At 36.6% G+C, this 26109-nt stretch overlaps 1 protein-coding gene across 1 annotated transcript in view; it reads right to left on the minus strand.

The window, feature by feature from the left end:
* APOB (apolipoprotein B) overlaps positions 1-26109 on the minus strand; it is a 35967-nt gene that overhangs the window by 6317 nt on the left and 3541 nt on the right. Inside the window, 24 exon segments of the mRNA XM_017744921.1 lie at positions 4-6137; positions 6996-7372; positions 9037-9182; positions 9451-9638; positions 9763-9938; positions 11202-11412; positions 11969-12090; positions 12308-12490; positions 13008-13219; positions 14399-14566; positions 15354-15545; positions 15837-16013; positions 16560-16797; positions 17135-17346; positions 18821-18967; positions 19105-19222; positions 19409-19636; positions 20419-20638; positions 21384-21469; positions 21659-21783; positions 22767-22922; positions 23107-23260; positions 24231-24427; positions 25193-25263. Of these exon segments, the coding sequence (XP_017600410.1) occupies positions 4-6137; positions 6996-7372; positions 9037-9182; positions 9451-9638; positions 9763-9938; positions 11202-11412; positions 11969-12090; positions 12308-12490; positions 13008-13219; positions 14399-14566; positions 15354-15545; positions 15837-16013; positions 16560-16797; positions 17135-17346; positions 18821-18967; positions 19105-19222; positions 19409-19636; positions 20419-20638; positions 21384-21469; positions 21659-21783; positions 22767-22922; positions 23107-23260; positions 24231-24427; positions 25193-25263 (10238 nt within the window).

Consider the following 26109-nt stretch of genomic DNA (forward strand, 5'->3'; position numbering starts at 1 on the left):
AAGAGTGGGTTTAGATTTCGTATTTCCAGAAAGTTCTTGGCTGAAATTAATTTTTAAAACTGGTGTATCGACCTCTATATTTGTTGCCACTGAAGCTTCCATGATCCTCTTTAAGAGAGTGATAGTGCTATCATGGTTTCCTCCTAGATATTTGTTATTACTCAGGGACAATGCTGTGGCCAGCTTCAACCCCCTTTTTCTTGTCAAACTTGTTGAACCATCCAGCTTAAATCGCAGAGTTTCAATGACAGAAGAGGATGAGACACTGAGATGTCCAACAATATCCGACTGATTGAACAGCCCAGCATTTGCAGCTAAAGTGATCACACTGGATTTAAATGAGAAGTCATAGGTAATGTTACCCATGGCAGGAACTAAGACATGGTTTGCTGAGCTGTTGATTCTGAATCTGGGAAGCTTTAGTGTGCGTAGGTCCTGAGGGATATGAAGGACTGGAAGCTCAACAGAAGGTACGACTAGTGTGTAAGATGGAACTGAAAAGCCAATAATTGGGACTGTGAATCCTCTTGTGCTTATTTCTTTTGGAAGAGTGAAACCAAAGGCTGGCATCTCAGCAGTGAAAGGAGAGACTTCAATATTCACAATTGGAATGGTGTATCCTGGAATCCTGAGGGTCCGTGGTAGTTTGTTCAGTGATGTTTGTATTTTGTATTTGTCAAATTTTGTTTTGGCTTCATTATATGACTTTGTGAGAAAATCTAAAGCTGCATTTCTTCCTTTCTCAAAGTGTTTGTTGAACAAAAGGATGTTTTTATTAAGTACTTCATGCACTTTTGCTAAAGGAAGTGGGATTATATGCATGTCTTTGTTTTTCTCATACTGAGCATTCAAATTTAAATCAAAGGATTGTCTTGTTGTCTTCAATAATTCCTTCAGGCCTACCTGTTCCCACAGCGAATAATCTTTCAGCTGAGGAGTTTTGATTCCAATGTAGGGAATCTGAATCTGAGGAATGGTTAGAGGAATATTTAGGAAGTCCAGGTTGGCATCTCCATTCATTTCGATATGAGCTTCAATTCTGTCATCATTGTTGCCAGCAGACATATTATGGGAATATCTGTACTGATTGAATCTGCCAGTAGCTTGCCAGTTGATCTGCTGAACAGAAGAACTGAGGGCAAACCCATAGTTATTCAGAAAGTCAATTTTGCCAGTCAGTTTCATTGGGAAGCTGATTTTCACATTTCCATCATTGTTTGTTGAAAGACGAATTTCAGAGGGGTTTGCCAAGAAGGAAAGCTCATTATTTACAGTTCCAGTAATCCGTCCATGGAGCCGAGCATTATGAGAGCCTGTTAATTCTACTTCCATTCCTAGAAGCTCTCCTGTGCCTTTCACGTTCAGAAGGCTACGTCCCACACGCTGTGACTCAATTTCAGACTGAATCTGAAGTGCTGCAGACATTAAGGAATGACATTCATATCTCATAGCTTGGTTGACTTTCAGGTATTTATCATTTATTCTGTTGTTAGCAGAAAATGTAATACTGGGGCCCTCAACCTTGAAAGTGGCATGTGAATCATGAGTGCCTTCATCGGAGAAATTAGGTGAAGCCCATTTCCAGTTTCCTTTACCAGCAGAGGTAAATGATATGTATCCTGCTTCTATCTCTGTTGTCATGTTATTGACCAGATCAGCTTGACTGGAGAAATCAGCTTGTGGAATATTCAGTCTGTGGGAATATGCCGTTCCACTCTGCATCCAAATTTTTCTTTGCAGCTTGACCATTAAATTATTCTGTAGTTCTATTGAATTTTTCTTTGTATGTAAGTTTGCTCTAGTTTCAGCTTCACCTTCTACTGAGGTCCCTAAAAATACCACTTCATTGGTGTGATCAACCTTAAGGAACCTATGGTTGACTTTCATGGCATTTTTAAAGTTCAGCTGCTTCATGTCAGGGGCCAGGAGACGTGAATCTGCAATCACACTAAAAACTAGGAAGTCTAATTTGGATGTCGTTTGAGCTGAAATGGAGGTCACAAATTCTGGACTGTTTGCAGATGTTGTAGTATTATGAAGCTCAGCTTGTGTAGACAGTGTGAAGAATGGAGAGGTGACTCTGAAAGCACCAGATAATTTGCCAAATGTAGGGACAGTCACAGCATGTGGGATACGTGGGAGCTGGAACTCTGGTATCTTTATGTTAGGAATCTGGAGTTCATTTAGATTTAGCTTTGGAATCAATAATTCTGGTATTTGAAACTGAGGCATTTGTATTTCTGGGAAAGAAATGTCAGAAAAAGGCATATCTCTCATCTTCAGATCTTTCAAATAGACATCGATAGATGGTAACTGAAACTCAGCAGACATGAATTTGTCTATTGTTCTCACAATCATAAGCTTAATCTCAATCAAGTCAATTGCAAAGGAAGGTACTTGAAAGGTATTTAGAATTTTAAATTCTGGGGTAGTAAATTTCATTGGGATTTTCATGTCCTTTAGTCTCCTAATATTGATCTCATAGGAGGGGACAAGGAGATCAGTCAGTGGGACAATGAATTCTGGTGTTCGAAATGTTGCTTCCCGAAGACTTCGGAGGCTAACCTCAAAGGCAGGTATGGTGACTATAACCATCTTGATTTCAGGGACTTTAAATCCAGTTTCAACAAACTGTTTTATATTTTCAGCCCAATTTTTTAGATCATACTCTTCAGCCAACGCAGTGATTTTTTTTAAAGCTGTGATCCATTGGTCAGAAATGTATACGACAACTGAATTGTAGAATTGGCTTATCTTCTGAAGACACCACTGGAATTCTTGGGAAATATCCATTTCAGAAATCCTCTCTTTCAGGTCTTCCAGATGTTCATTCACCTTGGCTTTGAGATTAGCAAATGTTGTTGAGTCAATGAGCTCCCTGAGCCAGTTAATGATTGCAGCAAGCTTTGTGTCCTTTAGTTGTTCCATGTATTTGGAAATCACAGATCTAAAATCTCTTATATATTGTTTCAGTGCTTCTGCTTTCTGTGGAAGTTCTAGATTTCTGAGTTCCTCATTTATTTTCTGTGTCACTTCTCGAATTTTGTTATTTGTGTCATCGACAAATTGGTTATAATCAAAAGCCTTGAGCTTTTTAATAACCATATCAAGGAACCTGTTGACTTCCTTTATCATCTTTTCATAATCAAAAGTTTGCACTTTCTTGACAGCATCATCAACAAAAGCAACAACTTTATCAAAGCAGGACTTCCCATCGATATTTTGCAAGTAGATGGTCAGTTTCTGGACAGTTTCTTTTATTCTGTACTTGTTAAGCAGTTCTATCATTCTGTCAATTAAAAAATATATCTGCTTATCAATTTCATATTTTACAATCAGTTTGCTCATATGACCACGGAAAGCGCTGATCTTCTCAGATACTTCATATTCCTCTATCCAATTTAGAATAAAGTCTTTGATTTGTTCAAGAATTTCATTAATTTTTTCGATTGGCAAAGATCGCTTAAATTTTTCTAAACATTCTTTAGCATCAAACGCTTTAATCTGTCGTTTCAAATTTTCTGCAATGCTTCTGACATCAATATTCTGAATCTGAATCTTGAGTTGTTCTAGGTTTTCCTGTATCCTAGCTGTAATCCCGTACTCATCATCTACATTTTTAATCCAAGCCAAAGTGCTGCTTCCGATTTTGTTAAGATCATATTGTCGGAAAAAAACCCACAATTTTTCAATGATGTTGATTACAGTTGTTCTTACCTGATATTTGTTTTCTAGAGCTGTCATTGTTTCAACTATTTGATCAAGAAGTTGTGCAGTAAGTGCTTTAATGTCATACTGCTCATAACAGTCTTTGATGTATTGCTCAATTTCTATCAGATAGATCTGCAGCTGAGACAGTATTTCTTGAAGATTGTCCATGGCTTTTTCCAGCATAATTTGGAGATCATCAGATGTTATTCTGTAGTCCTTTGTGAAAGCAATAAAATTATTTTTCATGCTGCTAACTTTGCCTTTGATATCTAATTTGTCCATGTAATCGCCAATGTCCTGTGGCAGTTTGTCCAAAGTTGCCTTGTATTTTTTCATGTGTTGTTCTATGTCTATGTTCTTCAGGTAACTTTGTATGGCCTGCAGTGTGGATAGAATGGCGCCCCTGAGTTTTTCAAAGTAAACTGGCAAATTTTCCAAGAAGGGCAGGCTAATAACATGCATATCTTTATTTTTGTCATACTTCACAAAGCCAGAGATGCTGAATTCTTGAGGCTCCGATATGCTGTCCCTGAGACCCAATACATCAATCAAATTAACTTCTTGAGATGTTAATGGTAGTATGACTGATGTGTCCATTACAGAGAGATCTGCTAAAGCTCTTCCATTAAGTTCCACACCGATCTTTTCTGCATTATTGAAAGCACTGAAATCTTGTGAATATACATTATTGTTTAGCTGACTTTTCAATTTCCAAGCACTTGACTGCTCTGATGGAGTAAAAAGCATATGAACTTTGTTGTCAAGCAGTGTAGTGTACCTTCCTCTAGACTTCAAGCTATGGCTGGTAGAGCCTCGGTAATCATGGGAGATAGTGAAAGCAAGAGGCTCTGCTTTAAACAAGAATTTGCTGTACAGGTCTCCTGTGTGTTCACCCACAGCAACCAGCTTTCCATTGGCATTGGTGTGTACGTCAGCGGTGATGACAAATGGGGACATAGTAGAATGCACAGCATTGCTGAAACGGAGAGATTTGGAATCACAGTTTGTGTTCATGGTAACTGAGGAAGAAAGTCCCGCCACATCCAGATGAGTTCTGTGACTCACTGCTGCACCTTGAACATTTGCCACGGTGTCTGTTTTGAAGTCTGCAGTTAGACCAGCACATGTGAGGGTGTAGGCGTGTCTTATTTCATCTTCTCCGTGGGCTCCTCTGACATTGCCACCCAAGTTCATATTCAGAGGCTCGAGAAGGAGTTCTGCTTTGTTGGAAACTTCTGTTTTAGTGTATTTAAAATTATTGCTCAGTTTAGCTGTTAGTGAGCTAGGCTCCAGCTGAAGGTCAAAAACATGTTTGTGGAACTTGTCAAAGCTGAAGCTGTTGTCTAATTTTGAAGCAAATGTTAAGGATAAGCCTGGAATATTCAAATCATTTGTGTACTCCAACTTAATATCTTTGAATGATCCTTGCAAATTATTTGAGAATTTGAGTCCTTCTCTATTAACTCTGAAGTTTAAAACATGTTTGTTGTCCATACCCAGAACCGTACTCTGATATTCACTTCCCAGTGTTATTTCTGTTAGGCTCACTCTTCCACCTACGTTGAACTTTGCATTGTTTTTCCCATAGCGCCCAGAAGAGGACAGTGACATGGAGCCTCCAGCAGTGTCAAGCTTGGCATTCATTTCGCTCTGCATTGCCAAGGGACTCAACTGCACGTTGGTGGTTGCACTGCTGGCTAGACCATACCGATTGACATTGAGTGATGACTTATGTGCAGCTCGATTCTTCTGATCAGTCAGGGAGATATCGGAGTTGAAAACAAGATCCTGGGAATTGAGAGAACCTGCAAACAAGGCAAAATACTGGATTTGCTTGTAAGTGGCTTGGTACTCTGATCGAAGTGCTGCCATCTTCTTTGACAAAATTATTTCAAGCTTATTGACGCCTGCAGTATGTCGATAGCTCCCGTTGGTTACAGATGACATTTTCAGCTGGCTGTTTTCACACTTCAGTGAAGCTGTGTTCTTTAATAGTCCATTTTGTACATCAGAAACTGAAGTAATGGAAAATGAACCATCACTGTATCTGCCAGATATCTGATTGGTAGCTTGAAGGTAAGAAGAATCCAGTTTCAGATTTGATTTTCCTTCTAAAACCCGTCTCCTTTCATTGTATGTGGTAGACAGAGTGTAAATGCTTCTTGCAAACACAGAAGCGACTTCCAGCTGCCCTTCCATTTTGATGTTATTGGTATTCACATTGTTTATCTTTTCAGAAAAAATATCACCGGAAAATGAAAGCTGAGGACTTGATGCTGTAAGTGATAAGGTGTAGTTTGTAACTGGAATAGGTTTGGAACTCTTTCTGCCAGACAGCTTAAAAACTGATGTCAAGACTCTGTGCTCCAGGTGATGTTCATATTCACAGATGAATCCATTTCTGTTATATGATGCTTCTCCAGAACCTGAAATAGGAAAAAGAAGACAAAAGGTAAGTGCCTCTGTACCTTTTTAAGAACTTGTCTGATACCGCTGAACTTCTATGCTACTTTGAATTGCAATTACTGTTTTAAAGTTTTTTGTTTTAAAGGCCTAAGTGTTTTGGTAAATACTAAATATTTCTGTAAAAATGGCTACTATTTTGATATTTGAAGCTAAAGTTCTGAACTACAAATAAATTTTTTCTCTACACAACTAAATATAATAATGTGAAATGATACAAAGTTATGTCATTATTTAAACTTAAATTAAGAAGATGGACTCAAGAATAGCCCATATCTAACATTCCTGGATTTTAGTGTTTTCTTTATCATGCGTCAGCCACAGTGAGGAGTTTAGAAGAAAATGAAGTCAGTTTGTCTTTTTGTAGTTTGAGAACTCAAACTGCAGTTTTAGGGGAACTAACTTAAAAATACCACTTATGGCAACATATGGACTCAGATAAATGATAAGGCAATTATATATATACACTTACAAATAGACTGAGAAATAAATTGTGGGCATACCTACACATACACCTACACTCGACTTATCAACTACACAAGTGTTTGTAGAATCGTGCCTTCAGTTTTGAAGGACATTTTCTTCAGTAAGGAATATCCAGGAAAATATGGACTCTAAAATTCTTTACTGAATGACTTCACCTTCAGTGACTGAATAAACAGACACATATCTTTAAAAACAAACAGAAAGTGATTTGAGATTGTGCAACACCTGTCTTTAAATGAGTGCAGGCAAATAAATGTACTGTACTTGCTACAAGGGAAATAAAATATTAAAGTAGGTTTGCAAACAAACATTGTAGTATTAGCAAACATTCTTACCCTTCACACTGTAGGAAAGCAGCTCAAAAACTGAATCTGCGTTTGTGTTGTAGGTAGCTTTTACACTGGTTGCTCTCTCTGTGGTGCTGTTAGTCACAGTGTACGCGGCTGTCCAGTTGTAATAGTTGCTGTACACATTAGCAGAGACCTCTAACTTGCCCAGCAAAGGCACCCGGAAAGGATAGGATTTTGGAACAGTAAATCTTGGGATTCTGTATTCCTGAGATGGCACACTTATTCCCATGGACTCCATTACCAGAGGAGGTGTTTTAACAGTCTGCGGCACCCATATCTCATCGGATGATCTTCCCGCAAATGGCAATGGAATGTCAATTACAAAACTGTTTTTATTTAAGTTGAATCTGACCTGGCCTTCACTGGAAAATAAAGATAACTCTGTTAGAAACTGTAAGTTCATAAAGTATATACAGGAATTTCAATGATTTCCTACTCTGCCCATGATACTGAGCTTACTTACATGCCTATTATCAATGTCCTGACTTCAGTTTTAGAGAGAAATGCAATGATCAAACATTAATGTCAATTTTTTTAAGCATTCATTTATCAGAATTTACTGAAAGTACTTTTGGTATCAGGGAATTCTCTCAATGTTTTTTCCTCTCATTTCATAAACAGAGAGACTTATAGGTCAAGTAAAAAATAAATCCTCCAAAAACACTGACATACTTGCAGGATGCCAAATACCAGAAAAAGGCAATTATGTTTTTTTAAAAAGTGATGTATTCTTATAGAAATGCATGAAATCATATTACAATTAGACATGGTAAGATTCTAAATTATTAAGAATTTATCTATCTCTCTTATTACAAGCATTTCAAAAGTTTAATCCAAATATTCAGCTTTTTTTTTATTCTGAATAAAAGGAAATAAAAATCTAAGCATGTGACCAGGAGCTAGGACTGAAAAATGGATTGTTGGCTGAAAAAGTATAATTATGAAAAGGCAAAAAAGAAGGAAACTTGGCCCTACTTTCTGAATGAACAATAAGCTGGCAAAGATACTTTTCTTGTTTGCCTCACTGGTCTTTCATATTGCAAAATCTTCAATTTTTACACTTAAGAGCTATATCCTAAGATGAAAAATAAGCAAAAACTTCTGAAATTTGTTCCTTTTCATCAAAAGGTTTAAAAAGCAATGTAAAAGAACAGCAAAAAAATCCTATTATTAGCACAGATGAAAACAAGCTAGGAGAAAAAAGAGTTTCTTCCCTGCTTATACTTAGCTCAGGAACAAAATAGCAGCAAGAGATACGTGTCATTAACATACAATATCATATTAGTACAATGAAAGATATTACATGGAAAAACAGATCTAAGAGATATAAAATTCAAGACTGTTCTCCATTTGTTTTTGGAATTCAATCTTATACTAGCCTCTGTTGTTCTTTACATTCATTTCAGCATTTCATTTCTATGAAATTTGACAGAAGGGTAATTACATCCATGCAAGTCCTGTGAAACTCTCTTTTAGGTAGAAGAGATGGGACCAAACTAGTACAAGCGTCCAGTCCATATGTGTACAACTTCCCTCTGAGCAAGTCAGGCATGGGAAGAGGTCAGGTTGCTCTACTGGTGGAGCTTAACCAGCATGTGTAGGGGAATGGGAAGAACTGTCCCACAGGACTGCACAGGAGAATGTAGAGCTGTGAGGGTTATGGCCGAAGTGCCTGCAGGGATGTAGGATAAAAATCTATGGGAAACATGGCTTCAGTAGTTCTGTGGCTTAAAGACCGTTGAATGCTGTATTTTTATTCAGTACACCTTATAATATAATACAATACTTTGGGATCTATTCACATACTGCATGAAGACAAATCTGTATTAAATACATGCATGAATTCCTCTGTATATATAATTTCATTTCTCACCTTTAAGTTCTTTGTTATGATTCCAATTTTATGCTAATGTCTACATCAAATCCATGCTGTTTTATAAAACCAAAGTAAAATAAAATAACACAAAAATATGAACAAATATCTATTTTCAGTTTCCTGTATAGCTGTCCCAATTTCACTCCTTACCTTTTCAGGAAAAGTTCTTCAGGAAGGCTGATAACAGGCAGGTTAAGTTTCTGAATGTTAAGTTCCTGCAGTGCACTTAGTTTGTCTTGCAGAGTCTGGGCATAGGGGACATCTTTTGATGTTTTTTGCAGCCAGGTGTTGGTTGCCTGCAACGAGGAGAAAAGTTTTAGAAAGTAAATAACAAGTTTTAGGACTTCCCAGTGAAGTTATCTGAAAGTTATTCGGACTAGCCAAATACTGAACTCTAAGTATCTGCTAAAGTGACTGGTTCTATCAAAGTTGAAAACACACAGCTTATTCAATCTGATGAGATATTTTTCAAGTAGTTCTTATTTTGGCTTCCATGGGGGAGGCAAGAATTCCTCAGGGCTATGTGGTGGAGCTGTAATATCTACTGAAGGTGGAAAACCATACCACAATAAATTGTGACACGATATGTCGCAGTGTCATATCTGTATGAGCCACTTTCCGATCCAGCAGTTCGTTGGCATGCTTCTCTAGGGTTTTTGGGTAGTCTGAAAAGTCAGCTGGGAAAGCAGAAGACAGTTTTTTCACAGAAGCACTGGCACCTGAATTCCACTCTAGCTCAACTTTCTCAGCATCTAAAAACCATGAATTTAAAAGAAAAGGATAAAATTAGTAATATTTTTATTTTGAGATATACTATAATGTAAAAAGATGCTTAAATTTATAGGTTGTGTATGTGGATCATGTTTTTGCCCCTACCATATCTGAGAAGAACTCTTTTTGAAACTGAGTTTCCATGAATTGTTGCAGCTGAGCTGATCTGAAGGTATGCTTTGTTTGGTGAGTAATTAACCAATGCTTCACTTCTAAGGTCAGTTTGCAGGCGAGGAAAAGAAATGGAGCCTCTTAACAATGCCTCTTCCACTCCAGCATATCTGTGGAAGAAAAAATAAATGTGAATAAAAATATTTAACTGTACTTTTTCAGGAGCAATTTCAGCATTTAAATCTATAGCGAAGGCATAATAGGTGTTATAAAAAATTAGATTGAATCAAACTTGTAAACACTGCTCTAATTCAATATTTTCAGCTTCTGGTAGTTACTTTGGAAAGTCTGTAGTAGACTATTATAATGCTACTGTGCAGATACACAATGAGTAGTTGTAGGTACAGTTATGAGTCTGTGTTAATTTCATAAGAGTGAAAAGGATGGAAATATGTACCTGTCCTGGTAAAGCTATAACTGAACCAAATTCTGAATGCCTTACTCAAGCTGAATTCTCTACTCAGGATATAGACTGTGGCCATGAATCACATAGAAACAAAACACTTGACAAAATATATGATGCCACTGGGCTTAATTTTCTTTTATTCACATTTATTTTATATCTCTGTAACTTTGTTGACTCAAGCAAATGTCTAATATTATGTTAGTGAAAATGAAAGGGAATTGAGGTCCCTGACATCTGTCCAAAGCTCCCACTGATATCAGAGGCAATTCTACAGGAACAGCAAAGACAAACACTCCCCGGGGAACCATCAAGATCACAGAATTCCGTGGAAGATTGAGGTTTATTAAAGAATGTGATCAGCCCATTTCACTATGGGCTTGTGAGGCAGACAATTTTAGAAACCCTGGCAGGCTGAACATTTTTGTTAGCTCCCCTGTAGATGTTCCCGGAAATATTCTCATCGTGAAGCGTGGGAATTTTTACAGGAAGCTCTCAGTTATTTTTGGTTTTGTTTCTTACTGAGTGCCATTAGATTTCTTCATGGAGAGATGTAATAACTTTTTTTAGAGACAAGCATATCCAGTAAAAGATAATACCTCTCTGAACAAACCTTGCTTTGTTTATATCCTTGGATTATCACACCTGCAATAACAGTAGTACAATGCATTCTTGTAGTCATGTGTGTGCAAACATGGAAGAACTACCTCAAGGAACTTGTAATACAAATTATATATATACATATGGTAGGAAAGATCAAACAATGTATTATATGTATATATTTGATGTATTTCAAATAAAATACTTTAAAGTTTTTTAAATGGGGTTTCAATGGCAAGTTTATCTGTCTCTGTATTTAAGAAATTTCTCCAAAATGAGATAAAATTTCCCCACATTTTTACATCCAATAAAATCTTTAGCTATCTTACTCAATGGTAGCTGTTAAATTCTAAATGTGTTCCTGAGCTACCTTATCTGGCCAGTAAGAGTAACTTCAGGAGTCTTCTTGTTGTTGAAGTCTAAGACAAAGGTGTATGCTTTCTTCCCAGAAATGGATTCATCAGTAATTTTCAAGTTTGTACCGAAGTCAACATCAACATCTGGAATGTGCACATCACTGGTCAAAATCTTTTTGCCTCTGTTGTACTTGAAGGTCAATGTGGCCTCATGCTGGTTTACACCTAGAAAATATAACGAACGTACTTTGGTTATTCACAACTATGGAATCTGTTTGGACTTTCCTTAAAGGAGAATAAAAAAGGATCAGCTGGTAATTCTATCACACTAAAGATCTAACATAACTTTTGATGAGTCTGATTAGCAACTGAGTCATCTCTTTTCTTCTCATCTTCTAAACACACCATGGACTGATCCACCAACCCATCAATACTTTTGGTTTTTAAATTATCCCACAGATGGTTTGAATGCTTTCATTCCATATTTCATCAGAAATGTATTTTTCTCTTGCTTATATAGAACCCCTGAACATCTCCTCATCCTTGCTTCCATGCACTAACATCACACTGTTACTAAAATCATGCAAAATACAAAATCAGCCTCTCATCATGAAAATCTTGCACTGGGATTGCATACATGAAAGGAAATGTAGTTTCTAATTCTAATACTAATTCTAATACTGCAAAGAATGCTATTAAGATTTATTACTAAAAATCTCTTTTCTGGTAAATGCCACAGTTCAAAACCAAGCAAAACCACACATGTTTTTTGGACTCTTACCTTCTGCCTGGACAGCAAACTTTAAGGTGTCTATCTGGTCATTTCCCTCTCTCTGCAGTTCGTAGTTTGCACTTGCAAAGTACTCCTTTACTTTGCCAGTGGACACTAATTCAACGTCAAATCTACAGAAGGAGTAAACAAATGTCTTGTGAATAACTTTTTTGTCCATGACCACAAAGAGAAGAAATCATACCGTTCTCACCAGCTCTCTTTCTGACCTGCTGTTGCCAGCCTATTTTGAAAGATTTTTAAAGGTAATCTTTATGTGAGAGACTACTGGAGACTAAGAGGGAAGGTAGTTAGCACAAAATAAACATAGTTTAAGTTGACATGACTTACCTGGATTCTCCAGTCAAGGGAAAATATGGAGCTGCCTCTGTGTCAGTGGAATTAGCGTGTAGTAACTTGGTGCAGAAATTTAGACCAGGAATAAAAGGCTTGCAAGAAGTTGAGGTTACTTGGCTGTCTATCAGAGTTGGAATCTCTTCAGTTTTGGCTGGAGACACCAAATGCAGCGTATTGCTGGAACAGAAAAGTCAGTCATTTATTCCCAGGACAGGTGTTCAGACATTGTCCTGTTAACAAGGTTATTTCTGAATACAACTTGCTTATCAGTGTAGGGGCTAACTGAAATAACATCTGGTGTTAAATGATGTAGGTATTATTATTGATAATTATAATTTAATGTATTGAGGCATTTGCTCTCTCTAAAATTAATGTAAGTAGTTCATTTAAATTAAATTTAAAATATTGCTATTATAATAATTTTATGTGAAAGAAAAATTAATGGAAATGGTAATAGTCTTGTATAAAATTTCAAAAATAGCAACAAATAATCTGTAAGCCGTGAATCTGAGTCCTCACTATTCTGGCATATTTGCTTGTCTCACAAAAGAAGTTATCCCAGTTTTAGAATGTCTGGGTTTTTCTGAACTGAAAATTTCTCTGTGCCTGCCCTAGCCTTTCAATTCCACCACAACAAAATCCAAGAAGAGAAGGAAGAGCATAGCCTTGAAAGTTCTCATTCAGTTCTCATTACCTGATACTGAGGAGCTTTACTGGAATCTTCGGAGCAGGAATGCTGAATTTCAGTTGTCCAGCTTTTACACTAACATGTGCTTCAATTCCAGATTCATGGAATATATTAGAATTCATCTCCACACCACTTCCAGCAAAATCAGGCATGTTTATACCCAGGTGTGTCACAAACTCAACTGCTACTGAAGGTTTAGCAATGAGATCTGCTTGCACCTATTTAATAAAAACAAAATAGGGTATTCGTTTGCCCAATATATCTTGCTGGTTATACAAAAAACCCATAACACTCCTAATAATACAGAGGTAAGTTTTATAGAGTTGATTTTGCCATTCAAAAAATCTTGTTCCCAAATCACATAATCAAAGGGCCCATATAAGTGGTAACTGTGATATAACAAATTCAGCAAGATGATAACGCCAAGGATCCCTGCCTATTTTAATGTAAAAATACTCATGCTTTAGAAAAATTTTATACGTGGAGCTACTTGCATGTATTTTTAATTCTGAAGACAAGAGTCAGTTTTCCATTGTAAGAAAAATACTAGCTATTTTCAAAAACAGTGAGCAAACTGACAAAAAAGAAATAGATCCAAGATTTGAATTTCTCTAAACACAAATCAGCTTATTTTCAAGGTTTTGCTTTAGCCATCAAGAAAGAAGGGACAAAATGCAAATTTGGAAAAGATTCCAAAGGTTACTGAAGGGCAACAAGTCCTAAATTTGAGGACTTATTTCTTATTTTTATTTAAATCTTACATATGGTAAAAAATTAAAAGTTTAGATGAACTGAAACTACTAAGAAATTTTTGTGAAATATTGACTAGATTAGTGCAAGGTAGTTATTAGAACTGTAAAGGACGAGAAATATTTAGTTTTTTAAATTTTAAGTAGATAAGTAATTTTGTGTCACATGCTTTTTCAATGTTACAATTTTAAAATGTTTCCTTTCAGGTGAAAAAATATTTTACTTGACTCAATTTTCAATATTTCTTTTAACTGCTAGTCAAATTTTTTCACTTCGAATTGGCCACAACAAAATGTTCTGTTAACTTTTTGGCTTGAACACCAAATCCACATACTGCAGCTTTTCTACTGCTGTAGTTTGAGTGCAGGGAGAGAGAAAGTAACAGATTAAAAGGGTTATTTTTTAAAGAGTGACTGAAACACTTTTAATTCATAAATTCTATGGCATTCATAATTTATGTGCATTGCATCTTAATCTAATCTAAATGTCATCCACAAATTAACCAAAGACCTTGAATGAGTTGGGGTTTTTTTAATATCAAGAACATTTTGCAATCTTTAAAATATTTCTGGTGTTACAGTTTTACCCATAAATGAAAATGTAGATTATTGGGAGGAGAAAAAATATAGACAACTATTGGGACTTACGCTTTTTTGATGAAGCTTTGCAACTACTCTGGCCCCAGGTGTTGCTATTCCAGAAAAGGCAAACTTCAGTTGCAAACCTGCTCCAGTTGGAAGCTCAAACTCATTGTCCATGAATATGTAGTGGACAAATAGATCCCTGTCAATGCCTTTTGCAATGGCTTGTGCAATCTGTGAATCAAACAAGGAAATGAACACAAAAAAATCCACACTTTGGAATATGCACATTTTGTACTTTAAAAACAGAATGACTGCAACTTGAGAATTCAAAATTTAATTTCATATGGAGTAGAGACTATTATTTCTATAGATTCCTTGCTTCAAAAAATGTACTTAAGACTGCTTAGCAAAATCTGGACTTTAAATGAATACCAGATATTTTTACCAGCTTTGATACACACAGGTTGTGTGTCAACCTAAACCTTTATCATGCTAAACCTTAACATACACATGCAAAGGTGAATAGTTTAGATACCACATAACATTCTGGCTTCCCCAAAGTCAATGGCAAAGCATTTTTTACTTTAATGAAAGGAGAGTATTACCAAAAATTTCTAAAATATACTACATCTTTTTTTCTTTTTAACATGACAAGGATGAAATTTTTAATATTAACATATATTTTCATAATTAGAAATTTAGTAATATAACTTAAGAACCAGTACTAAGATTTTGGACATTGTTCCAGTAGATATCTCAATAATACAATATGATCTGAACTTTCCTTTTTTCTTTACCCTCACCAATCCTCCAGGAGGACTCCACTTGGTTATTGTGGAGTCTTCACGGATTTCTCCGAGTCCTTCAACCTAAGCCTGGATATTTTATTTTAAATAATTTTATTTTCATGCTAGTATCAAATATTTTTACATAATAGTTAAATACTACCTAAATCTTAAGAAAAAATCTGGTAGACAAAAAAATATTGATAATGCATATTGGTGCATCAGAAACATACCATTTCAGGAACAGTCTGAAGAGTTTTAACACTCTTTAAAATCAAGCTTCCCAGCAGTTTAAAATCATTGAGTTTCATGTACCCAAGTTCTTCTCCCAGGATTCTCAGATATGCTCTTCCTTCAGGAGCTTCTTTGCTGCCTAATTCTTTTATCAGTTTTTCAAGGTTAAGTATTATTCCTTTCACGATATCCTGAAAATTCAGTCAGACAGCAATAAAAGAGATTTATAAGAAATATGCAAGATCATATATCTAGAACAGGAACTTAGTGAATATCATCTATTCTGCACATGCACTTACAGACTTCTCTCTGGACAAAGGGCCCTCCAAACACAATTAAGAAAACATGTTCTCAAATAGCATTACGGATTTCTGTTTATCTCACCAGAAGAGAAGGAACGTATTGAGTAAAGCAGTAAGTGCTGTAACTACTGTATAAAAATGGGAATGCCGTGCTGCACAGAGAATGTTCTCAAGCTGTACCTGATCCTGCTTGCCATCTTGTGAGTAACCAAAATAGTCAAAAAGTGCCTTGGAAACATGCTCTGGCACTTTGCCATCAACCCAGTACAAGGCCTTGCTTGCAGTGTCTGGGAAAAATCCCTTCTCTCCAAACAATGCTTCCAGTGTTGGTTCAAACCCCTTTCCATCCAAGCCAAGCTGAAATGAACAGAAAGGACAATGCATAACTGAGACACTTCCCCCTTTTCTTTGGAACTTTACAACAAACAGACTTTCTGGGGAGCAAACAATGCATTTAAAGTGTATCCTAGAAGCCCATGACTCTTAAGAGAACATACAGAACACTACTTTTTTTAATTAATTTTATCTTTGTGGTGAGGTTCAACAAAAAACCTATGCATAGGTTGTATCTCACTTAAAATCTACTATGAGTACTTCAGTGGGCCAGTAACGATTCATTAGCACAAAGTCAATTTGTTACAGATGGGTTCATTTTACCCTGAGCCCCTTAATAACTTCAACAGGGTCGTCCATCCAGTCAGTAGTAAGTGACATCACATAACGGATGGGTTGCTCTAAAGCCCCCTGAGACCAAATCAAAGTCCCCTTGTAGTCACAATGATCTTTATATTTCTCCCAAGGCTTGTAAAAACAGTACATTATTCACAGAAAGTTGCTATAAGAAAACAGAAATGAGAAAGAAAGCAGCTGAACACTAGCAAGTGTTTTTGATAATTGTTGTACCTCAAAGACATCGCTTGGGTCAAATCCATAGGCATGCAGGGTGGTTTTCAGCATGGTTTCTTTAGGAATATAGCTGTTTGGGTCAAATACCACATTTCCTTCTACTTTGGCAGAGATGGGGTCAATTCCAGGTACAGAAACTCTTTTTGAAATCTGATAATTTTGTGAGAATTTTCTGAAATCTTTGGCTGTTGGAAGCTGATTTCCTTTCAGAGCGTCTTCAACTCGGCTTTTTAGACTAGGGAAGAGGATAGCAATTAAAGTATGATTAGTATATATTCCAAACACTCATTTAGTCTTAGTTAAGGGATTTTTTATGCCTCTTGCAGACATTCATACAGCTGTGCTGATTGCAAATGGATATCTCTCTGCACATAATTAACAGTAAACATAAGACTTAAGGGAAAGACTATAACCTGGCACTGCTCTGACAAAGCCAGTTTACTCAGCTGATGTGCTTGTTCAAATAAGCAAGAAAAGCAATCAAAAACTCCATTGCTAGATAACTACTACTGCAACTGTGGTCAAAACTTTGTTCTTCCAATGAGATCAATAAACACCTAAATTTCACTTACTCTTCAATGCCCAGCTCTTCGGAGTCCAGGATGTTGGCAATGTGTGAGGCAACAAAGTTTTTCACTTGCTCGTTCTTCTCCTTTGTGACGACTCTCAAAATCTTTGCGAGGTCACCTGGGGAGGGATTTTTCATCACTAGGAGATAGGATGCTAGACGTTTGTCTGTGGGTGCATCCAATTCTTGGAATGCTTTGAGAAGAGCTGAACGGTCCTATATAAATAAAGAAAGGTTTGCATTGATGAACTGGCTCATGGATGATATTGCTAAGCCCTTTTGAGATTATACAGGGTGAAATAATCACAGAATCACAGAATATTCTGAATTGGAAGGGAACCATAAGAAACATTGAGCCCAAGTCTTTAGCGACTGCATACCTATTTTTGTACCTTATTGCTACAACCTATCACAACAGCTTCTTTGAAGTTATTTTGCTAAATTTTCTTTTGCTAGAAAACATTATAGAAGTAATGGCTTTATTAAAACTGATTTTCATAGAATCGGAGGATCATAAAATCATTTGGGTTGGAAGGGACCCTTAAGACCACCTAGTTCCAATTCCTCTGCCATGGGCAGGGACACCTTTCACTAGACCAGGCTGCTCAAAGCCCCCTCTAAACTGGCCTTGAACACTTCCAGAGATGGGGCCTCCACAGCTTCTCTGGGCAACCTGTGCCAGAGCCTCACCACCCTCACGTAAAAAATTTCTTCCTCATGTCTAATCTAAACCTGCTCTCCCAGTTTGAAGCCATTCGCTCTTACCCTGTCACTAAATAATCTTGTAAATAGTCTCTCTTATACTTTATTTTCTAATACTTCTTTTTATTTATTTTATCCCTAGTTTTTTTCCCCCTTTTCTTTTTTTTACCCTTTATTTTCTTATTTTATACATACAGATCACATTTTTACTTTAGAGTTCTGATTTTCCATTGTTGGGAAACATAAATGCAGATAAATTTTCAAAATGTGAAAAGAAAAAAAATCATTCAATCTAGGAAAAGAAGGTGTTCAAAATCTACTGCTGCAGGAAAATTAAAAACATAGTTTAAAACTAATTAATAATTAAAAAATTCAAATTTATTAAACTGAAACTGAGGTTATGAATTTCAGGTGTTTCCAGTCTCCCAGACTTTTTAAGCCTTGTCTGGAAACAAAAGCATATATTTTAGAGAAGAAATCTGTTGATATTGAAACTATCTCACCATACTGAGCAGAAATGCTCTGTATAATGACACCCATTCTGTAAGGGATGCTGTAATGTCACTGCATTGTAAACATACATCTACCCAGTACTGTTAACAATGACAATAAAATGCCAGCATAAAATAGGGACATGGTTTTTTCCTTAGTTAAACACATTTGAGTCTGGGCTAATTAATTGGTTAACATCACTTTTAAATAAGCAGAACTCCATTTCAGACACTAAAAGGAACAGATCCAAACTTCCCATTTAAACTGAGACTATCTATGCAAAGAAACTAACTCAAAAGAGCAACACCCACTAAGTCAGGAGGCTTCTCAGATACATGTATGGAAATTTACTAAAGGGGCTCTGAAAAAGTTGGAGACAGCTAAAAGGGAGATAGCAGAGTCGGAATAATGGGAATAGCTTTGTATATTCAATAACTCCTGTGAAGAGTCAAGGTGACCTGAGAACAGTTTATCCTGGTTCTTGTGATCAATTTACCTCCTCAGCAATTGTCATTTTCCTGAATGCCTGGATGGCTGCTTTCTGAACTGAAAGTGATGCAGCTTCATTTCTGATACATGTCTTCAGAGAAGATTTCACACTGGGTTTAGCTTTCTCCATTACTGCACCCATGTTTCCAATAGCCTGTCAGTGATGAAAACACAGAAAGATGATAAACACTTCTCCACCAAGAGAAGCAGAGTAATATATGTGATAATTAATATAATATAATACAGTAATATAATAATAGCCTGCATAAGGAAAGGAGGAAATAAAAATACCCGAAGTGTGAGGTATGTAAGTTCATCTTCCCCAGAACAATCAGTGCCAAGCAGGGATACCATGAAGTCTGCAACATCTGCTATTTCCTCTGTCACAATCTTCTTCTCATTGTAGAACCTAAAGAAATAGATAAACACATCAGAAACAGAAGAGGAAAATGGGAAATGTCTATATTTTATTCCTAAAGACAAAATTAATGAGAATAAAAATATCCCCTAAAAATGAACACTCTTGGGGGATACTCTAAGCACTGTAATGCTTCTTTGAGGTTATTTTGTACAATTGCATGCTATCATTACTTACTTAGTAACAGAATGACTTAAGCCATAAAATGAAGCTCTACTTGGCTGATACTGGGCCATGTTAAGAATTTCCCTTATTCTTTGTGGAGTTGGAGAAGGCAACAGTCCCAGGGTGTATGTGACCAGATCTGCCACGAGTGGATTCACGTTTCCAGTTCTCAGGATTTGAAGGATTGCACTGTAACACTCTGGAGTCCCACACTGGGCCAGGGCCTGGACGGTGACAGAGCTGAAAGGTGAAGAGATGACTTCTATTAATTAATTCCCTGTAGTTCTCGCTGTATGTTGACCATTTGAAATAAACATTTGACGGGTTTATTAAGGTGTTTTAATATAAATGATGTAAGCTTATGTGTGACTGGAAGCAAATTATGAAACCGCTTACCAAAAGAAGCTTCTTAGTTTTACAAGTTATAGTAATAACACAATTAAATAAGAACAACAAGTAAGTATTAACAATATCATCATTAAATGGACATATATTTTTTTCCTTCAAAACAGAATTTTCCACAACTTTAAGTATTATAATCTACTTCATTGACCCAGACTAAGTCTCTAGTCCCTTTACAGATGGAGGACATAAAGAATATGTAAACTGGCTCAAGTCCAGCTTGGACAAAAGAGTAAGGGTGTGGAATGGAGGGCAGAGTCAGACTAAACAATAGTACTCTTCCATGTCTCCCAAAGTCTCACACTCAAAACTGTGTTCATTGCTGTAAGTCACACTTGGAAGTTTGGAATTACAGCCATTGTCCTTGAGCAAAACTGCATGAAAGATATTTGGCTATAATAACGCGTCCAAAGGATCGTGTCAGCCACACACAGTTGATTTTACACTCCCTCCCTTATTTTCCTCTCTGTATAGTTCTCATAATACTTATCTTTCTGAAAGCCACTCTTTACATCTAATACACCTCTAATTTATAATAATTGCAGCAAATCGTCAGCTATAGCATGGTTTTGCCATGGCATTGATGTGGTGTTCTTGCACTGTGAACTGCTGTAACATACCTTGAGGTTTCCATCATCTTTGGTACAAGTGGGCCAAGAGTGCTGTTATGCAAACTTCTCAGCCCAGAAACAAATCTGTAAAAGAGTCTTGCTCTCTGCTGGTTCTCCTGGGTGGCTGTAAGTTTCTGCAGTTCCTGCAGGGTTTTCAGAACAGCATCACCCTGCCTGGGGAGTTTGGCATCTGTACTTTCCAGTGCAAGTCCCTTCTCTTCCAGTGCATCTAGAAATTGGAAAAATTGCATTCTTTATGTCTTTATCAGGGAGTTATGTTAACTTTTATCTTTTGTCATACATTCTGAATAAATAAAAAGCCTGCACATTATTTTATATGATAACTGTAGAAGTTTAATAGCTGAACAGTTTACAAAAATAATGGCATGGAATTTAATATAATTGTCCAAAAAGTTGAATATTTGCATACATTCTTTTACATTTTCATGACAATTATTCCTTAACACCTCTTATATTAGCATAGTTTGCTTTTTCAACTTTTAATAAATATATGCTATAAGAAATATGTTATGACTGGGATTAACAACTGCAGGTCAGAAAAGTACATTTCAGAACAAAATATATAGTAATAATGGATTATTTACTTTGGGCACTGAAGCTAAAAGATGCATAAGAAATTATGGGTAGCTGAAAAGGGTTCATTAAACTAATTTCCAGTAAGACTAAAAGACTCTTCATGCAAATTATACCTTTTTAACTATAAAGAAGAATTCTAAAATTAAAATGGAAACACCAAGATTATTTTAAATTAGTGGTGTTTTTAAACTTCTCAGGTTTTCCCATTTTATACTCAAACTTTTTCCTTACTAAATTGATAAAATTTCCTTAAAAATTATGGATTTATTTTGTCCCTCATCTTTAATTAATTCATTATAAAAAAAAAATCACTAAAAAAATGTCCCTGTATTTATATTTCGTCTCTGTATTTATAATATTGAGAACTGCAGCTATACCTCCATCAAAATTTTTGTTAGTGATCTTTGGGGTATCTTCAAGCCTCAGGGTCTGGTTGACCTCTGTCATCACACCATAGCGATTCCTAGGAAAGAAAGAAAAAAAATCAGTGCTTTAGTTGAGTCCAAATGTTTTTGGGAGGTCTTGACATGCCTCCTGCCTTCTTAAAACCAAAATGTATATCTAGGGATGAAGTCAGGACAAAATGTGACACATCACCATTTAAAATGGATATTTGTAAATAAAGGGTAATGATAAATAGTGAACAACCTACTTGTATGAGGAAGGCAGAAACAGGTGTTTTTCACTGCAGACAGCATCTCTTATGTGCCTTTTCTTTGCATCAATATTGTAATGACAGAACTGAGTGCTCTTCAGAAGGGTAGACAGTGGGTTGTTCTATAAAATAAACAATTTGGCAGTCTGAGCAGAATAGGAAACAATGATAGTTTGAAAGGCAGACACAGTTTTACTGTAAGATTAACAGTTATATATTGGAAACGAAGGTGCATAACTGGAATCATTCTTACACAAAGACAAAATTGTGCCAGTAACAATCTTTAGACTTTAGTCTCTTCTCAGGCAAAAATCCCACTGAAATGTTCCCTCAGGCCATATTGAGGTGTTTGGGTTAGTAGTTACTTCATGATTGATCCCCTGCTGCCTACAACAAAGGCTCCTTCATAAAACCAATTTGTAATTTTTGGAGTAGTTCAGTCCCCTGTTAACAACTGATGCTCTCTTTAATTTCAGTCTCATGACACAAATTTTAAAGACTTCTACAACAAGCTGTAGAAGTGGCAGAAATTATAAAATGTGTTTTCAGCATTATATGAAATAATATTTTTGGTTTTTAGTTAAAACACCCAAAAGCACAGATTCCATCATATCAGAAAGAAATCTGACAATATTCGTGCAAGCAATTGCATCTGATCATTGTGGATTAACAGGTAGACTGAACAGTTTGTCAAACCACTTACTTCAGGGCATTAGAGCCCTCTCCTCCTGGACATCACACACACTTTAGAGTTTTGGTGGACTCCATGTTTTAGATAAAATTGGACTTTTGAAAATTTTGACCCACAAAACTAAAAATTTGGCTATGCTCTGATAGGTTATCAAATAATTAACAGTACTAACTCCATATATGAAAAGCTCTCCTTCGAAAAAGAGAAGAACGTGAAAGAAGGTAATTACATGCTTGCTCTGCATCTGTTTTTCTCTACTGATGGCCAACAATACCACAGTCTGATCTAATGGAAGGGTGCAGAAAAACTAAGTTTTCAGAAAATAAATATAAAACTTAGTCATGGTAGTAGTTGTTTATCGTTTTAAGTGCTGGTGTGCATGTTACATTATATAATTTTTAATGGCATACTTACTAGTCCTTTTACAATGGCAATAGGGCTGACATGATCTCTGATGGGACTGAAGTTGTCGCAGCCTTTCAGGTATCTGGTAATTGAAATATCTTCTGCAACATTTCCTTTTCTGGATTTGAATTCAACTTCACTGTCACACTTTCCGTATACTGTATCCTGGAAAGAGAAAAGAAGTCAGCATCTCTGCTCATGTTGTCAGACATTTTCTGATCTAGTTGAAAGGCACCCTTTCTGATCTGAATGTCCAGGCCTTTTGAAAATGATATTCAGGAATAACTCTATCTAGGTGAGCTTTTTCCATTGGTTAACACAATAAAGTGAATGCTTTCAAAAGACCTACCATTGGAATTGTTTTTATGTTTTCCACTGTTTCTGTTGGCACAAGGAGAGCTGAGATGATACCTCTCTTGAGATTCAGTACATTCAGAGGCTCATCCTTCTCTGGATACAGCTTGACTTTTGTTCCATCCTGAATGCTGAATTTTAGCTCATTCCTGTCCCCCAGGGAAACAACATTAGTATGAAATCGTATAAAAGCCACACACTGAAGAACATGTTATCAATAACCTGCTGGGCTATAGATAAAACATCATGTTTATCTTGGTCTGTCATTATTTACTATTCACTGCTGTTACTCACAGAAAGTATTACGAGTAATGCAGCAAAATTCTAACCAAGGACATTTTGATTTCACCAGATTACATCATCTAAGGGCAAGCAAATACCAAGAGCAATGGCTGAAATTTGGAATTGCATAAATTCGGAGAGGAGATAAGTAAATTTTTAGAATGAGGCAATTATTAACTACTGCAACAGGCTACAAAATGATAGGAAGGATTCTCTACTAGTTGGAGTCTTTAAATAAAACCTTAATTGTTTCCTGTATGACTACTGAGGCACTGAAAGAAGCATGAAGGTGCATGACTGAAATATGCACTGAGAAGCACTAGAGACTAGCTGGGTCGAGGGAGTAGAAGAAATTAGTTACAAAAGCAGATAAGTAAGGAAAAGATTAGCTACACAGGCCATTAGAGATTGGGAGTGGAAATCTGGACTTCAGTCTCAAATGCCTTTCTGTTGCACAGTCTGTTAGCAAAGGAAAATGATCTTAAACCAGCCGCATGCAGCCATTTGAGTATGTGCTTACAAGAAGGAACAATAATCACACTTGCAATAATCTTTTGGGGCACTACCCAACAACTTCCTGATGTAGATGACAGAAATGAAGATGCCATTCCAGGTGAAAATGCTGTATGTAAAAAAGCCTTCCCTACTGGCAATTGGGAACTATGTTAGCCCTAAAGGGTATCAGGGAGAATTTTGTTGTGGAACCAGCTTATAAATCTACCATGTTATCATGAAATGTGTTCCATGCCTAGGAAAACATAATCAAGGTGGACTGTTGACACTGCAGCCTGTTCCATGTTAAGGTCACAAGTACTGATGACAATTGATATTGCTTACTCAGACATGGCATTTGCAAACTCCTCAGAGTTCTTGGACTTCTTCAGAATAGCCCTTCCCTCAGTGTCAACTCCAAATGTCTCCCTCAGGGAGCAATGCATTGTCCTCAGGATGAAGCGGCATAGCTGGGGTACCTCCAGTTCAACCTGAAAACACAAATAATATATGTTTTTCTTTTTTGCATTATCACATTTCCAGGATCACCCAGTTACTGCTTTGAAAATTCCTTGGGTTTTGTAAAGTGTCAGGATCACCTTGCTACCAGCTGTTAGGAAATACTCCAAAGTGCTCTAAATAGCTTAAGGTAACTCCACAAAGAAGATATGAGGGCAAGTACTTGCTTGGCTAATGGCATGGAGCAACATGGTAAATGAGCAACTTAGTTTCTGAGAATTTCAAGTATTAGAACTGTATGAAAACTTGAGTCATTACACTGATCAATGTTTAGACTCTATCAGAATAATATGTGCTAAATAAAAAATATATTTTTCCCAGTTACTCCATTTCAGGAAAAAAAACCCTCAAAACCAACACCATGATAAGAAACTTTTGGGCAAGATAAGGTGACGTTGGGTAGTTAAACGGCCTATGGGACTTTTTACTTCTACAGCCCTGGTTCTGTCTTGAGATACCATCATCAGGCTCTCATGTTGTCTTCATGGCACCAATGACTCATTTTAATTGAGCTTCTAGAATTGTTTAACGGACATTGGTAGACTGAGCCTGGGAGTGAAGGAAAACTGAAGTACCAGGTCTTGCCCCTTTCTCATGTAAAGTTACACCAGACTGGGATTGAAATGCACTGGCACAGAGGTATGAAGGACTTCTGCCATCCTCAGTGCCCCCTGTGTAGAACAGGGAGGTCTTCATGATTCTCAGTATCTTCCCTTCAAAAGGATGATCTTGTTTGGAAAAACACTGAAGGATGCTCCCCAGCTGCCAGCTCCCATGTTGTAAAGTACACAGTCCCCAGCTGGGTGTATTTGCTTCTCATAAACATATTTTCTGAGCGGTTTAAATCTGGTTGCATCCTCTGCAATTGGGAAAATGAGAGTGGTTTTATGACCTGGGTAGGATATACATGTGTAATCCTTACAGTACATGCTTAGTGTTGTGTAACTAAAATGAATGCCACAAAGAAGCATGAAGATCCATGATCCCACTATTTCCTTTTACGGAATATCTTTCAGACAGAGAAGTGATGCCTTCATGTCAGCTGGATACTTTCTGAAACATAAAACAAAACTTGTGGGGCCAGCATAATTTTTGGGGTGCACTGCTCAGATGGGATCTGACAGTGTGACCCCACCTGTCCTTCAAATCATGCCCAACAAGCAAATGAGAAAAACGAGAAAACTTAAAAGTGTGAAACTGTTTTAAATATTACCCTATGGCTTCTAAATTGACCCTATCAAATTTTAATTTTCAAATTGGTAATAAAAAGATTCCTTTCAGCTCAGATTTTTCCGTCATAATGCAAATACAAGGAGCTGCTTTACCAATCACATGATGGAGACCAAAAGCAAAACATCACAGAAAGAGACAGAACACCAAAACTACCATTCTTCAATATCATTTCACCTGAATTTATGGAGGATCTTTCTGCCCCAGATTCTCTGAAATATTATTTACTCTAATTCACTTCTTAGATCAGAAAATTTTTCTAGGGCAGACTATTTTTAAGGGACATAAGCTTCATTTACATGAAAAGCATCCAGAACAAGGGAAAAGCACTAAATTATGCCTAAGACTACTACAGGAGGGAGTATTTCCAGAGGTGTTTCTCTTTCTATCAAAGGAAGCCCCAAAACCTAATAGGCTTCCTCAAAAGAATGACTTTCACTTGTCTTTAACCTCTCCCTGTTGCCCTCAGAGCCAA

The sequence above is a fragment of the Corvus brachyrhynchos genome, unplaced genomic scaffold, assembly GCF_000691975.1.
Source record: "Corvus brachyrhynchos isolate BGI_N302 unplaced genomic scaffold, ASM69197v1 scaffold116, whole genome shotgun sequence".
Taxonomy (NCBI): domain Eukaryota; kingdom Metazoa; phylum Chordata; class Aves; order Passeriformes; family Corvidae; genus Corvus; species Corvus brachyrhynchos.